The 15,374-nt window shown below is 52.3% G+C and overlaps 1 protein-coding gene across 1 annotated transcript; it reads left to right on the top strand.

Annotated features, from left to right (window-relative positions):
* The first annotated feature begins 161 nt into the window (after nucleotides 1-161).
* Nucleotides 162-14,526, top strand: ZBTB48 (zinc finger and BTB domain containing 48). Its single transcript, XM_036744346.1, has 11 exons — nucleotides 162-454; nucleotides 4,769-5,461; nucleotides 6,103-6,344; nucleotides 9,048-9,159; nucleotides 10,188-10,280; nucleotides 10,768-10,854; nucleotides 11,177-11,331; nucleotides 12,824-12,960; nucleotides 13,181-13,345; nucleotides 13,936-14,024; nucleotides 14,181-14,526. The coding sequence occupies exons 2-11, from the start codon at nucleotides 4,769-4,771 to the stop codon at nucleotides 14,475-14,477; spliced, it is 2,070 nt and encodes a 689-aa protein (XP_036600241.1). The 5' UTR covers nucleotides 162-454; the 3' UTR covers nucleotides 14,478-14,526.
* The last annotated feature ends 848 nt before the right edge of the window (nucleotides 14,527-15,374 follow it).

Here is a 15,374-nt window from a genome sequence, read left to right as displayed (position 1 = left end):
CCCGGCGACCCCGGGGCGGTCCGACAGCGAGTCGGCCCGCGGAGTGAGTCCCGCCTCCATCTGGGGGCGGGGCCTAGCTCGCCGCTCTGCCGTTGCCTAGGCAACGCGGGAGGCGGGGAGGTGGGGCGCTCACCCCGCGCGATCCCATTGGCCGCCTCTGAGACCCTCTGAGTGGCTGAGGGGTCGAGCAACATCCGGTCGCTCCCTCCTAAGCCGACCGCCCCCGCCTTCCACCCTCACCCCGTGAGGCTTCTCATTGGCGCCCGGCGACCAGCTCCGCTCTGACCTCGAGGCCGCGCGTCGCCCCGCCCCCGTCTCGTGCGCCCTAACGTCACATCCGGCGGCGGGGCTCGGCTTCGTTCGGTGCGACTGCGCACGGCTCGGCTCTGGCAGTTCCTCCGTGGGAGCTTGGCAGGCGCTGGGGAGTCTCCGGAGCGGGCCGGGCCCGGGGCAGGTGAGGCGGCGGGGCGCGCTCTCGGGGAGGGGCGGAGAGAGGCGCGGGGGCGCGCCGCCCAGGGAGCGTCGAGCTGTGTGCAGCCGGGCCGCGAGGCGCAGAGGGGCCGGCGGCTGGGCGGGGGCGGGGGCGGGACCGGCGCTCGCGGCCTCGCCCGTTAACCGGGCCCCGCTAGCCGCGCTCCCCATCAACCGTGCCCCTGACCCCCTCCCCCCCCACTCCCCGTCAACCGCGCTCAGTAACCGGACTCTGTTAGTTGTCCCCGCTCTCCTGCTAGCCGGACTCCCCACTAGCCGTGTCCCGTTAACGGAATTCGCCATTGGCCATGAGCCACGGACCGTGTACCTCATTGACCCAGCCTGGCCCCCCACGGACTGCCCCTCCCCCAAGGGCCGTGAGCGCCATTCACTTCCTTCTGATCCTTCCTCTCCGACCGCTTCCCTGCTAACTACAGTCATGCCCATAGCTTCCCCCCCCCCATAAGACCCTCCCTTGATCCGCTGTCATGACCCCGTGGACCACAGCAGGCCAGCGTTGACCGTGGGGTTTTCTTGGCAAAGACACTGGAGTGATTTGCCGTTTCCTTCTCCAGCTCATTCTACAGATGAGGAAACTGAGGCAGACAGGGTGAAGTGACTTGCCCAGGGTCACACAGCTAGTCTATCGGAGGCCGGATTTGAATTGAGGTTTTCCTGACTCCAGGCCCGGGGCACTATCCACTGAGCCACCCAGCTGCCTCCTGATCCCCTGTACCCTCTAGCTACCTTTCTGTTTCCTCCCTTCCATGGCTAAACTCTTGAGAAGTCTTTCTACAGTCAGCTCTCCCCTACGCTCTGCAGAATGGTTCCCGATCTCATCGTTCGACCACAACTGCTCCCCCCTCTTAATGGCCAGATCCAGTGGCCTTTTCTCATCCCCCATCCTTCTTTTTGACACTGTTGATCACACTCCTCTGGATTTCATCTTCTTTCTGGGGTTTCATGATACTCCTCTCCTGTTCTCCTCCTGCCTCTCAGACTGCTCCTCAGTCTGCTGTCCTGGATCTTCACCCAGGTCACAGCAGCTCCTTCAGTCTTCCCCTCCTCTCCCTCTCTAGCAGAGGGTCAGCAAACTGCAGCCATCCACTAACTGCCTGTTTTTGTACAGCACTCCATCTAGGAATGGTTTTTACCTTGTTAAATAGATTAAAGCTTTATTTAAAAATGTAAAAAACATTCTTGGCCACACCAAAAGAGGCAGTAGCCACCCCATGTTCTATATTGTATCCTTTGGTGATCTCATCAGGTCCTATGGATTCAATTATTATTTCTATGCTAATTATTCTCAGATCTACTTAACCAGCCCTAACTGCTCTCCTGACATCTCCTCCCAAATCTCCAGCTGGCAATTGGACACCTCAAACTGGATATCAAACGCCACATGTCTAAAACTGAACTCAAAAAGGAAATTCTTCTTAATTTTCCTACTACTTTCAAGGGCACCATCATCTTTATATAAAACCTACATGTCAGCTGCTCAGTTCCTCTCTTCTCCTCCATATCCAGTCTGTTGCAAATCCTGTTGCTTTTGTCTTTTTAACATCCCTCATATATGCCTCCTTCTCTCCTTTGACACTGCCGCCATCTTGGTCCAGACCTGGACAATTGCAGTAGGCTGCTGAATGGTTGTCCTGCCTCAAGGCTCTCCCTACTCAGTCTACCTGTAAAATTGACCTTCTGTAAAACAGATCCCAGGTCTGACAATGTCAGTCCCGTATTCACTAAACTGCAGTGTCTCCCTGTCACCTTCAGGATCAGCCCTTCCTACCTTTCCAGTCTTACACTTTAACTCCTTCCCATCTTTTTGACCTTGTGATACTGGCCTCTCTGCTGTTCCTCAAACAGAACACTCCTATTTCCCAACTCTGGACCTGCTCCCTCCTTTCCTACACCTTCTGCCCTCTCTGACTTCCTTTAAGTCCTGTTTTCTATAAGAAGCCTTTCCCAGTCCGTCCTAATGTTAGTGTCTTCTCCCTGTGAATCATCTCCAAATTATTTTGTACATCTAGTTTATACATAGATGTTTGCATGTTGTCTCCCCCAGTGGACTGTGAGCTTCTTGAGGACAGGGACTGTTTCTTGCCTTTCTCATTGTCCCCAGTGCAGAGTGCCTGGCACATAGTAGACACTTAAAAAAAGCCTGTTGACTGACTCATTGTTAACTGTGTTATACTCGCTGTCATTCACATTAAATGAGCCCCTTGCCATACTTTTCCATTGGCTGCGTTCCCCACTGATCATGACCCACTAGCTGGTTGTACTCGCATTAACCATGTTCGGCTAACCATATTACCTCTTTTTATAAGGTTTTTTTTTGAAATTTTATAATTAAGATTTTTTATTTTTAGTTTACAACGCTCAGTTCCACATTATTTTGAGTTCCAGATTTTCTTCCCCCTCCCCCTCCCCAAGACGGCATGGAATCCGATATATCTTCTACATATAACTTTGCATTGAACTTATTATAAGGTTTTATTGATGTCTATTTTCATAGTTTTCCCCACTCTCTCTCTCCCAAGCCTCCCAGACAGCCGTTCCATGTAACAAATAGTATTTTTTAAAGGCAAGAAAAAGAAAAGGAAAAAAAAGTCAGCTCAACTGATCAGTACCTTGAAAAGATCCAAAATATGTCCAGTGAGTAACATCTACAGAACCCCCACCTCCACAAAGGGGTAGATTTGGGGTATCCTCTCTGATCTCTGCTTTAAGGTCACACTTGAGCCTTATAATTTTGTTACATTCATAAGTTTTTGTTGTTTTTTTACATCATCATAGTTTTCCCTAGTATTCCTTCCTACCACCCCTCCAGCCATTTCATACAACAAATCATATTTTTAAGGCAAAAAAAAACATCAGCAATACCTATGCACCTCCCACCTCTGAAGGGTTGGGTTGGGGGTGTCTTCTGTTAGCTCTCCATTTGAATCCCACTGGATCTTTGTAATTTTGTTACAGTTACTTCCAATTTTTTTTTTTTTGGCTTGTGGTTTTTTGTTGACATTGTATAGATTGCCTTCTTGGATCTGCTTACCTTTTTCTAGATCGGTTAATGTCGATCTTCCCAGGTTTCTCTGTATTCATCATTTGTATCTTTTCTTATAGCACAGTCATATTCCATTACATTTCTCTGTATTCATATGCATCATTTCTTACAGCATAGTCATATTTCATTACATACCACAATTTGTTTATCCGATCCTGAATCAGTGGGCCTCTACTTTGTTTTTAATTTTTAGATATAAAAAATGCTGCTATAAAAATTTTGGCATATAAAGGGACTTTGTTCGTATGAGTGGCTTCCTTGACATTTGTAAGCCCAGTGATGAAGTCTCTGGGTCATAGGTTATGGATATTTTAATCACTCTATTTGCATAATTCCAAGTTGTTTTTTTAAATGGTTGTACCATTTCACAATTCCACCAACCATATATTGGTGACACTTAGCATTGTTTGATTTGAGTTTCTCTTATGATTAGTAATCTGAAGCATTCCTTCAAGTGGTTGTGAATACTTTGCAGTCTTCTTTTGACGACTGTTTGTTCATATCCTTTGACCATTATCTATTGGGCTATCAGTCTTAAACATATTTGTTAATTGTTTATATATCGTAGACACCAACTCTTATTAGAGAAATTTGATAGCAGGATTTTTTTTTCCCGTTCTACCATATTCCCTCCTAAGCATGCTTCTTACTAATGGTGCCCAGTTAAGTGTTTTCCTGGCTAGCTGTACTCCCTTACCTGTAGCCTCCTCCGCCGGCCCCACTCCCATTGAAGGTGCCCTTTAGCCATACATCCCATTACTTTGCCACTATGATGGCCAGGCCCAGCTTTGTAGCTCTTCTCCACCCCAAATACTGTAAGCCTCCCTACCTCCCCTCCCCCACCCCAGCTTCCCTGTCCTGACCTCCCCACTCCCACCCCAAGCCAAGCAGTACCTCTTTCCTTGGGGACAGAGAAGATTTTATTTTTATCTTTGTAGCCCTAGCTCCTTGCCCAAGGTAGACACCTGAACATCTCCTGAGGCCTCTGGTGGGTGTTTTTTAACTAAAGGCAGTCCTGTGGAGGTTCTAGGGTAGTAAAAAGGGTTCTAGAATTAGAATCCAAGGACCCGAGTTCAAATGTGCACTTTACTCCTTAGTAGCTCTGACTTTGAGCAAGTTACTTGCGTTCTGATCCCTGGTGTGCTCAGCATCTGTTAGGTGTGGGGGAGGTGCCCTCAGCCCTGCCTCATGACCCTCTGACAGGGCTGTCCCCCGTCCCTTTCCTCTCTGCAGATGATGGACGGCTCTTTTGTCCAGCACAGTGTGCGGGTGCTGCAGGAGCTCAACAAACAACGGGAGAAGGGGCAGTATTGTGATGCCACCCTGGATGTGGGTGGCCTCGTGTTCAAGGCCCACTGGAGCGTCCTGGCCTGCTGCAGCCACTTCTTCCAAAGCCTCTATGGGGATGGTACAGTGGGCAGTGTCAGCCTCCCTGCCGGCTTTGCAGAGATCTTTGGCCTCTTGCTAGACTTTTTCTACACTGGCCACCTTGCCCTCACCCCAGGAAACCTGGATAAGGTGCTCCTGGCAGCGAGGGAGCTTCGGGTCCCCGAGGTCGTGGAGTTATGCCAAAGCTTCAAGGCACAGGACTTGGTGGGGCAGGAGCTGGCCAGCCTAGAGACATCCCTCCCTGAGGATGTGAATGGTGACCTCAAGCGGCCACCTGACTCTGAAGAGGAAGACGTGGCCAGGCCTTTCTACATGGGCATTAGTGTTCAGCAGCCCTGCTCTCCCCAGAGCCCTCCCAGGGCCAAGCCTAGTCCCCCTAGACAGAGAGAGAGCCCCTCCTCTCCCCATGAGAGACTCCAGCAACCTCTGAAGCCCAGCACCCCAACCAGTCCTGGAGACAAGGACCCTCAAGACTGTAAAGACCCCCAGAGACCCTTGAAGGCAGGAGGGGTCCTGCTGCAGGCTGGTAGTAATGAGGTGCTGTCCAGGGGTGCTGGGGTGGTGCCCCCAGGGGATAAAAGGGAGGGAGATGTTGGGGGACCCAAGGGGCTGAGCCCTTTCATTCCTTGGGGTTGGAATAGCAGGCCTTGCCCAAAATTGGAAACATGAAATTAGAACCTTCCCTGGCCTGCCCTAACACTGCTGAGTCAGGGTCATAGGGGAGATACCTGGAAGGAGCCTCAGAGGCCTTCCAGTCCAGCTTCCTCATTTTACAGCTGAGGAGACAGGGCCAAAGTCACACAGATAGACAGAGCTGGGATTTAGACTCGGGGCCTTTGACTCCAGGTCTAGGCTCAGCACTGTTGCCCAGTATCCAGAAGAAGGTGACTCAAGTATATTGACCAGCAGCAGTCCTCCAGGGGACAGGCCCCATCAGAAGTGGGGAGGCAGGCTTTCTGGCCACCACGGGCAGAAACACCTTCCCCCTGGCTAAATCCCATCTTCTGTAGAGTTCAGCAAGGGACTAGCTACAAAGTTGGGGGTCCGCCTGGCTAGCGAGAGGCCCCCTTAGATGGGGGCTGGGGTTGCTTGCCCCTGCCCAGCAGGCGCAGCCACCCAGGATCGTTGTAAGTTTCATTTGGTGACACCACCTCCTTGCGCTGCCTGTTCTGCCGTAGTGGGAAGTGGTGGTCCAAGTTGAGGATGATGCAGATGGAGAGGACATTTCTGAAACAGAGACTGTGCGGACCACAAGGAAGTCAGACATAGCCCCAAAGCCTGGTGCTCTGGAGCCGGCCCTGAGCCTGGGGCCCCCAGTCGCTGAGCACCCCGGGAACAGAAAAGGTACAGCTGTGCCGGTTGAATGCCCCACATGTCATAAAAAGTTCCTCAGCAAATATTATCTAAAAGTTCACAACAGGTAAAGATTCTTTTTTTTTTTTTTAATTCCCCTTCCCTATCCCTGCCTGTTCTGACAAGCTCCATCACGCCTTCCTTTCTTCCCATCATCCCTACCTGTTGACCATGGTCTCTAAGGGAGCCCAGTTATAGGCACCAGCAGACGGGCCTCTCCTGTCCTCTAGCGCAGCCTGCTCTCATAAACATCTTTTAATTGGCACAAGATGCCCAGAGCAGACCCTGGAAACGGATACTGCCCAGAAAAGTGTGACCGTGTCACTGTGAAATCAAGACGTCATAGTGTCTGTGCCTGGAGCTGTTGTCAGTCTGAGGTGCTTTGTTCCAGAGCTTCTCAGAGAGCTTCACACTGCCAGGCTGTTTTTAAAGTGTTTCTATCCCAAAGCATAAGTTTAGGGGCACCTAGGTGGCACAGTGAGTAGGGCATCGGCCCTGAAGTCAGGAGGATCTGAGTTCAAATCCGGCCTCAGACATTTGACACACTTACTAGCCGTGTGACCTTGGGAAAGTCACTTAACCCCAACTGCCCTGCCTCTCCCCCCCCCCCCCCACCAAAAAAGCATAACTTTACTAATTGTTTGCAAAAGAAACTTCATTACAAAACCAGAAACCCCTTAGCTGTGCCTGGGATGTGATGAGGTCCTTGTGAAAGTATTCTTCCTAGTCAGAGCTTCATATCGCCCTGACTCCTTAAAAGATCTTTTGAGTTCTTGGGGCCTTTTTGGAATGAGATTTATGTCACCATCCCCTTGAAAGTACCACCTTAGTTTCTAAAAGGAAATGGTATTGGAGATTTCTGCAGGAGCCTTTGGCTTGATGACCGAATCACACTCTAGAATTGGCCCATTTCCAGGGCCCGCCTTTAGCATCTTGTCTAGCATTCAGTCTTAGACTCCAGCAGCACCTTCCATTTTCAGGCACAGGGCTGCCAGGAGAAAGCCATCCTGCTTTGGGCTAAGTTCTTTCTCCCTTGGGAGCCCTATGCTAGGAGAGTGGCACATGAGCATCTTCATGGACTGCTTTCTTCCTCTCTGGGCATCATTCTCCACAGTGGACAGTGGACCTTCTGGTCTAGGTGGGCAGTGTCAGACTCAGGCTGGTACTCAGATCACTGGGCCAAGGGAAAGGCTCTGCCCAGGGCCATGAGGGCAGTGCTCTGAAAGGCTCATAGTTGAAGATTCTTAACTTGGCTTCCATGGATTGGTCCAGAGATCGATTTTGAAAGGTCCATGAACATTTTTATTTTCATCAGCCTCTGAAAGTTAGCATTTCCTTCAGACATGCTGAGGAGGGGTCCATAGGCTGGAGCGATCTACTAAAGGCATCCACAACACAAAAACACCTAAAAATTCTTTACCTCAGTATTGCCCGGAGCTGCTGTCACCGTGCCAACTCACCGGGTGTATCCCAGGGGAGCAGGAGTAACTCTTTTGAGGCAGACAGTTTCCTAGTCACAGAGAGATTCCTTAGCCGAGCTCTCCTGAGACCAGCCTAGTTTGGGTACATGCACACAAACCACGTTTCCAGGGCTCGTGAGGTATGCCAAAGAGACGGGGCCCGTGCCCAGAACTGGAAGGGGGGGTTGCCTTATTGTTTCAAAGTAGATTTCTATACGTGGTTGCGTAGGACTGACTATGAATATATTACACGAAAAAGATGAATAAATAGGATGGCAGAGTAAATCTCAAGTAACAGCCTTTGTGTATCGTAGAAAATGACTCTCCATTTCACCTTCTTCATAGTCCTTCACTACACAGAGGTGGGAGAGGGAGAGAGGCGCCCTGCGGGCCCAAGCAGACGAAGCGTTTCCCTTGAGTTTGTCTTCCTGCTGTGAGCTGGGACAAGGAATCTTAAGCTACTCTGTGTCACAGATGTGCCCCTTTGACAGTGTCCTGTGAGGCCGAAGGACCTCTCCTTAGAATAATGATTTTAAATGCATAAGATAAAAAATACAAAGGAAACCAATTATATTGAAATTCACTCATCAAAATATTTTTAAAAACAAGTTCATGGGCCGTCACAGGTTGAGAACCCTTGCCTCGGTATCATTTCTTACAGCTTTGCGCACAGGGCTGTGCCCTCATCTCCTGTCAGCCCCCTTCCCCTCTTGGCATGGCTGAGATACTAGGAATTACATCCTCATCTCCAGAGTAAAAGAGTTGCCGAATGTCGTACATCCCCCCAAAATACATTGCAGTGAAATCACCTCTGTGGACAGTATCTTAGCAGATGCTTGGAGAGGGGGAGGCGGGCCAGAGCTGACCCAATCAGACCCAATTCTCCTGCAGCACCTTGGTGGCCTTTTGTCATTTACAGAGGTCTGCTCAGGGCTTTTTTCAGCTCTGTTAGATGCAGTCCCCTTCCCCACCTCGGAAAAAGCTTGCTCAGCCAGTCAGGTGCACGAGAGGACGTACGTTGGTCCTTCTGACATCAGGGCAGAGTAGGAGGGGGTTGGTTCCCTCCCCTCGTCAGACTAATGTCTTCATCTTGGGACACTAGCGGTTCTTGTCCTGATCCCTTGTGGCCTCCAGCTGGCCTGAAGGGGTGAGCCCTGACGCCCTTGGTGGCTGGCTGCCCTCTGGCACACTCTCCCTGCTATCCCTGTTTTCTCCCTGGAGGGGCAGAGGGAGGTGGGGAACTGGGTCCATTGTGAAAGCTAGGAAGTCTTTCCAGCACCCAAATCCCTCTTGGGTTCTATTCCTTCCAGGAAACACACTGGGGAGAAGCCTTTTGAATGCCCCAAGTGTGGGAAATGCTACTTTAGGAAAGAGAATCTCCTGGAGCATGAAGCGCGGAATTGCCTGAACCGCTCAGAGCAGGTATCATTGGGGAGGCCAGAGAGGCCTTCCTCTTCCTTAGAGTCCAGGGGTGCCAGCGGCCCTGTCCCACTGCCCCGGCTGTGTCTTGGGGCCGGGCTCAGGCCCCCAAGAAAGCAACTTCCTAAGAATCCTTGAATCTCTGATGGGACCTTGGAGGTAACCTCATTCAACCTCTGTCTGAACAAGAATTCATTCCAGGGTGGAACTATGCAAAGTAGAATGTCAGGGCTGGGAGGGCCCTTAGAACATAGGATGTCAGGACTGGGAAGGCCCTTAGAACCCAGACTATCAGAGCTGGGAGGGCCCTTAGAACACAGGATGTGAGAGCTGGGAGGGCCCTTAGAACACAGAATGTCAGAGCTGGGAGGGCCCTTAGAACACAGGATGTCAGAACTGGGAGGGCCCTTAGAACACATGATATCAGAGCTGGGAGGGCCCTTAGAACAGGTGAGGTCAGAGCTGGGAGGGCCCTTAGAACACAGGATGTCAGAACTGGGAGGGCCCTTAGAACACATGATATCAGAGCTGGGAGGGCCCTTAGAACAGGTGAGGTCAGAGCTGGGAGGAGCCTCAGAACACAGAATGTCAGAGTTAAAGAACCCTGTCAAGGTCACACAGCTAGTTCCTGGCTCCCAGTCAGGTTTTTGCTTGCTCTGGGAACCTAAATTGACTTTGGGCACAACAGGAACATGGCCGGTGGTGTTGCAGCAGTGACATCTGTCCCGCCCTCATGGCCAGTGGCCCTAAATCCTCCTTTTCCCAGAGGCTACCAAGGGCAGGGGGAGGGGGGGGGGGAGCTGGGGAGCCGAGGAGCCGTTTGGGACTGTTCTCAGGACTGTGCTTATGTGAGCTCTGCATCCTCCCCTTCCCACCTTGGCTGCTCAACCACCAGGCACACTCAGCAGACTTTAGCCTTTAAGAATTTAAGCAAAGGCAGGGCCAAGGCTGTTCCATGCCCGACTCCCTTCCCTGACCGGGCTTGATGGCCTCAAAATCCACACCCTGATGCCAGCCCCTCTCGCTTTCAGGTATTTACTTGTTCTGTGTGCCAGGAGACATTCCGGCGGAGGATGGAGTTGCGTGTTCACATGGTGTCCCACACTGGGGAAATGCCCTACAAGGTCAGGCCCCTAGGCCACAAAAGCAGGGCTGGAAGAAGGGGAGGGTGCCTGTACCTAAAACAAAGCCCCAGAAGGGTGATGGGCACTGCCATGCCTGGCAGCCTGGAAGGGCTAGTGTGCTTCGGCCCTGACCCAGACTGTGTGACCTTGGGCGAGTCACTGCCCTCCTCTGGATTATCTCTCTGGTCCCCTCCAACACCCAGGTCCTAGGACATTCCTGCTTGGTTCTGTCTTGTCTGTGGCTGCCTTTTCTGTCCCCCATGCCTCTGCTTTCTCTTCCTTTGGCTGCAGCCTCAGAACTGCCCCCTAGCCTGGCCCTGGGGAGTGGGCTCCTTGTTCTGGCATCGGCACCTGGGTCCTCTTCCAGGGGCTGGCAGCCCCTGCATCGGTCATGGGTGCTGTCATGAGAGGCCCTATCCTGGTATCCTGGGACGGGGGTGGCTCAGGCCTTGGCAGACGGGTTGTGACCCCAGACCCTGTATTTCAGTGCTCATCCTGCTCACAGCAATTCATGCAGAAGAAGGACTTGCAGAGCCACATGATCAAGCTGCACGGGGCCCCCAAGCCCCACGCGGTGAGTGTCTCGAGCTGGGGAGGCCTGCACCGGACTCTGTCCTGTGGGTATAAGCAGCCTGCTGGGGAGGAAGGATGAAATACCAAGGCTGCCCAAGTCCTTGACACCCAACCCAGCCATCCCCTTTGCCATGCCACAGGCATTTATTAAGCACCTGTTGTATGTGCTGAGCACTGTTCCAGTCCCAGTGATACAGAGAGTCACTATAGTCCTGGTGCCAGGGGGTGTCCCCTCGAGGAGCTCCCCCACAGGGCCCAGCCAGTAGGCCGGGCTGTAAGTTGTGGAGGTGGGCTCTGAATTTCCCTGCCCCTCTTACCTGCAGTGTCCCACCTGCGCCAAATGCTTCCTGTCTCGAACAGAGCTTCAGTTACATGAAGCCTTCAAGCATCGAGGAGAGAAGCTCTTTGTGTGTGAGGAGTGTGGGCACCGGGCCTCCAGCCGCAATGGCCTCCAGATGCACATTAAGGCGAAGCACAGGTAGGTGTCCTCCCATCAAGGGCCCAGCCCGGGCAGCATATGGGGAGGCCATTGCTCAGATTAGGGTGGGAAGGGTCCTCAGAGGCATCTCCCTCCCACACCTAGAGTCTGCAGCTCCCATCCCACCGCTCCCACCATACTCCTGAGCCCCATCTGCAGGCATCCAGGTTTCGACACTCAGCTGCCCTGGCCCCCTGGCCAGCCATCTAGAGGGAGGGGGACCTTTATTCAGAAACCAGTAGGTTTATTTATGGTGACAAGTGGAGGAGCTGCCCTGGGGTTGGACTTTAGGACTTCTGGTCTCCCAATAAAGATTGAGTGGAAGCTCCAAATCGGGAGGAGCCAGCTTGGAGGGGAGGCCAGGGCTGTCTAGCTTCACCCACTCTCCAGCTTCTGAGGACAGAAACCCAGAGAAATGGATGAGCTCCAGGACCTGGCTTTTCTTTCTATCTACCATCATTTTCTATCCCCATGTTTCCCCCTGCTCCCCACCCCGGCCCCTCCTCAAGGCGGGGTCCTCACTTCTCATCTTGGGGGCCAGGCTTCATTGTTACTGCCTCAGTTAGCTTGTTGCCGTCATGGGGGTGGGGTGGGGGTGTGGCGGGGATGTGTGTGTGTGTTGTTTTCCTAGTATGTGTCTGTGTGTGTCTGTGTGTTGTTTTCCTGGTTTTGCTGCCTTGTTTGGCATCAGGGCTCATGGCTCTTTGCTTGTCTTAATCACCACCATCCTTTCTTGGGGCAGCACGTGCCTTTACCTTATTTACACTTGGTCTGTTCAGCTGTTGCCCTGCTGATGGGCACCTGCTCTGTCTCCAGGCCTTTGCTACAACAGAAAGGGCTCCTATCAGTGGCTGGGTTTCAGGGGGCCCTGGGATTTTCCGATCATCCTAAGATTTGGAACTGGAAAGGACCTTGGAGAAGATGTGGTCTGATTCCCTCATTGATAGACAGAGGAATGGGAAAGCGAGGCCGGGAGCAGGCCAGGTGACTGGGCTGAGGCTGTCCAGGCCTGGGAGCACTGGCGCTCAGCCTGGATCTCTTGACCCTGAGATGGCCCCTAAAACACAGCTTTCTCTGCTCCCCATGACCAACATTCTGTCGATGGGAGCACAGCTGCTCTTAGTTTTGTCCTGGGACCACCAGCACTAGGCACAAAGTAGGTGCTTAATAAATAGCTGCTTGTTAAGTGAACGAGTGAATAAATTTGGCTAGTTGTCCCTTCACTCGCTTTCCCTCCTTCTGCCCCATTGTTCAGTCTCATGGCTACAGAGGCCTCTGTTTACCTAAAAGGAACGAGTGGTTTTGGTTTCTGATGCCCTTCTTGTCTCCTGATCAAGCACAGAGAAGTTCCCTTTTATGTCACTTAGTGACCCCTGGGCTGGCAGCTCTTGGAGCCAGTGCTGCTTCTGGCTTAAGGCAAGCCAGCTTTCTGGATTTGGTCAGCTTGCGCTCCCTTCACTCACATTCCTTCCTGTCTCTGCCCTCTGCACAGGAATGAGCGGCCATACGTCTGTGAATTCTGCAGCCACGCTTTCACGCAGAAGGCCAATCTGAACATGCACCTGCGCACACACACTGGGGAAAAGCCCTTCCAATGTCACCTTTGTGGCAAAACCTTCCGCACACAAGGTACCCTTGGCTTGCCCACCCAACCTAGGAGCCTGCACAGCATGGCTGCCAGCTAGATGCCATGGTCATGACCCTTTTTTCTAGTCCAACCCTCCCCTCTTCCCCTCTAATGCCCTGAGTACTTGGGGTTCACTGTGAGGATCTCCCTGGGGCTGTGATGCAGGAACTGGGAGAGGGCAGGGAAGGGCTAAGCCAAATGCATTCCCCTTTTCCATCGTAGCCAGCCTGGACAAGCACCACCGGACGCACACTGGCGAGCGACCCTTCAGCTGTGAGTTCTGTGAGCAGCGCTTCACAGAGAAGGGGCCACTGTTGAGACATGTCGCCAGCCGTCACCAGGAAGGCCGGCCCCACTTCTGCCAGATCTGTGGGAAAACCTTCAAAGGTGCCTAATCCCCTCAGGTCGCACCCCTTTTTTTGGGAACCCTTTGCACAGAAATCTGCAGAGGAAATGTGGAGCGGCCTTCCTTTTAACTTCCTGATGGAAATGAGAAGTTTTGGGGGATTTTAGCCAGAGAAGGAATTGGGCTGGAGGGACTCACAAGACAGAAGCATGGTAGACTATGCACTCTCTGGGGTTTTGCCTGCCTCTCCTTGATCCTCCTACTGAGTTGTTTGGGGTTGATTTCACCCCCGTGGCCCCAAAGAGTAACAGTCCTTTGAAGCTCCCTTCTGCCCCCATCCTCCAGCTCAGATTGGGAGCAGGGCTGAGGCTTGATTCAAGGGTTCCCCATCTCTGACAGAGGGACGCTCTCCCTTGCCACCTGCCCCCTGCATTGTGAGGGATGGAGGGCCAAGAAAAACCTTAGTGGTCCTCTGCTGTAGCCCCCCCATTTCACAGATGAGCAGGTGAGATGGGTCTGGAATGGGGATGGTGACTGGCCCAGAGGAGCTGATAGATGGGCATGCCCTTTGGGAAATGTACTGTGCCAGACCCTTACAAAGCACCTTGTCTCTTCCCCCACACCCCCCAAGCTGTGGAACAGCTTCGAGTACATGTGCGGAGACACAAGGGCGTGAGGAAGTTTGAATGCACCGAGTGTGGCTACAAATTCACCCGCCAGGTACGGTCCTCAGGGTGGGCTCCCAGCTCTGCTGTCCTGTCCCCCATAGAGTCCTCTGTACATTCCACTCTCCCCCCACCACCAACCATAGCCATGATGCCCCCATATGCCAGGGCCCTCCTTGGCAGACAGCTGATGTTCTCCTTTTTACCTCAGGCACACCTGCGTCGGCACATGGAGATCCATGACCGTGTAGAAAATTACAATCCCCGTCAGAGAAAGCTTCGGAACCTGGTCATCGAGGACGAGAAGATGGTCGTGGTGGCCCTGCAGCCTCCCCCGGAGCTGGAGATGGGCTCTGCCGAAGTGATTGTGGAGTCCCTGACACAAGGCGCTCTAGCTTCTCAGCTCCCTGGCCAGAGACTTTGTACAGAGGAGAACTTTTCCAGCACAGATGTCATCGAGCAGTCACTCATTATCACTGCCACCATCCCAGAAGACTGTGACACATAGCCACCCCACCCTTGACCCCTTCCCCAATAAAGGTGTCGCTTTGGACTCAGTTGCTGCCTTCTTCCCAGAGTCTTCCTTTCCACCTGGAGGCTTCATCTGTTCTCTCAGTAAATGAGGGCACTGCCAGAGAACCAGGCCCCTTCCCCAAGACACACCAAGGCCTTCTATCCTTGAGGGGCCAGGGTGGGAAATTTGGAATTCTAACTAGCGCTCTTGGAACGCAGGCCACCCTCCTTTTAAAAAAAGTTTTGTGGAAGATTTTTCTCTTTCTGTCCCAGACATTTCTAGATGTAAGCCAGCTCAGCCTTCCCTGATAGTAACAAAATTGACTGCTGGGTCTACTGAGCTGCCAGCCTAGGCGGCGCTCCACATCTGTAGCCCTGACCTCCAGAGAAAGGGAGGGATGTGCATGTCTGAGTTCTCGGGGGTCACGGAGGCTGGAGTCACACTCCTTCAGCTTGTTTGAAGGTGGCCTTCGCCCACAGTGTAGTCATCGGCTTGAGTTCTGGTTTCACTTCCTTCACTGTCTCTTCCAAATTCTTCATGTTTGTCGTATCTTAGGGTGCCATAATACTCCTTACAGGCATATAATAATTCGCTTTAGCCGTTTCCTGATGGATGGGTATCAGCTTTGTCTCCAGCTCTATTGCAAAAAAATGCTGCTGTGGTTGTTTTGGTGTGTGTGGAAACTTTCTGTCTGACCTCTTTGGGTGAGATCTCTGGGTGAAAAGATACGAATTGTTGGGTCACCTTGCATGTGTTCAAATGGTTTTCCAGACTGGTTGGTCCAGCACTGCATTAGTGTGCCCATTTTCCCCCAATGTCTGTTCCTTTTCTCACCTTTGCCGGTTGTGAGGTGATTTTTTGCAGTCATATTAATTCACATTTCCCATATTG

This window comes from Trichosurus vulpecula, chromosome 2 (assembly GCF_011100635.1).
Source record: "Trichosurus vulpecula isolate mTriVul1 chromosome 2, mTriVul1.pri, whole genome shotgun sequence".
Classification (NCBI taxonomy): Eukaryota; Metazoa; Chordata; class Mammalia; order Diprotodontia; family Phalangeridae; genus Trichosurus; species Trichosurus vulpecula.
Note: the sequence above shows the minus strand (reverse complement) of the source record. Positions and strands in the feature narration are given on the sequence as shown.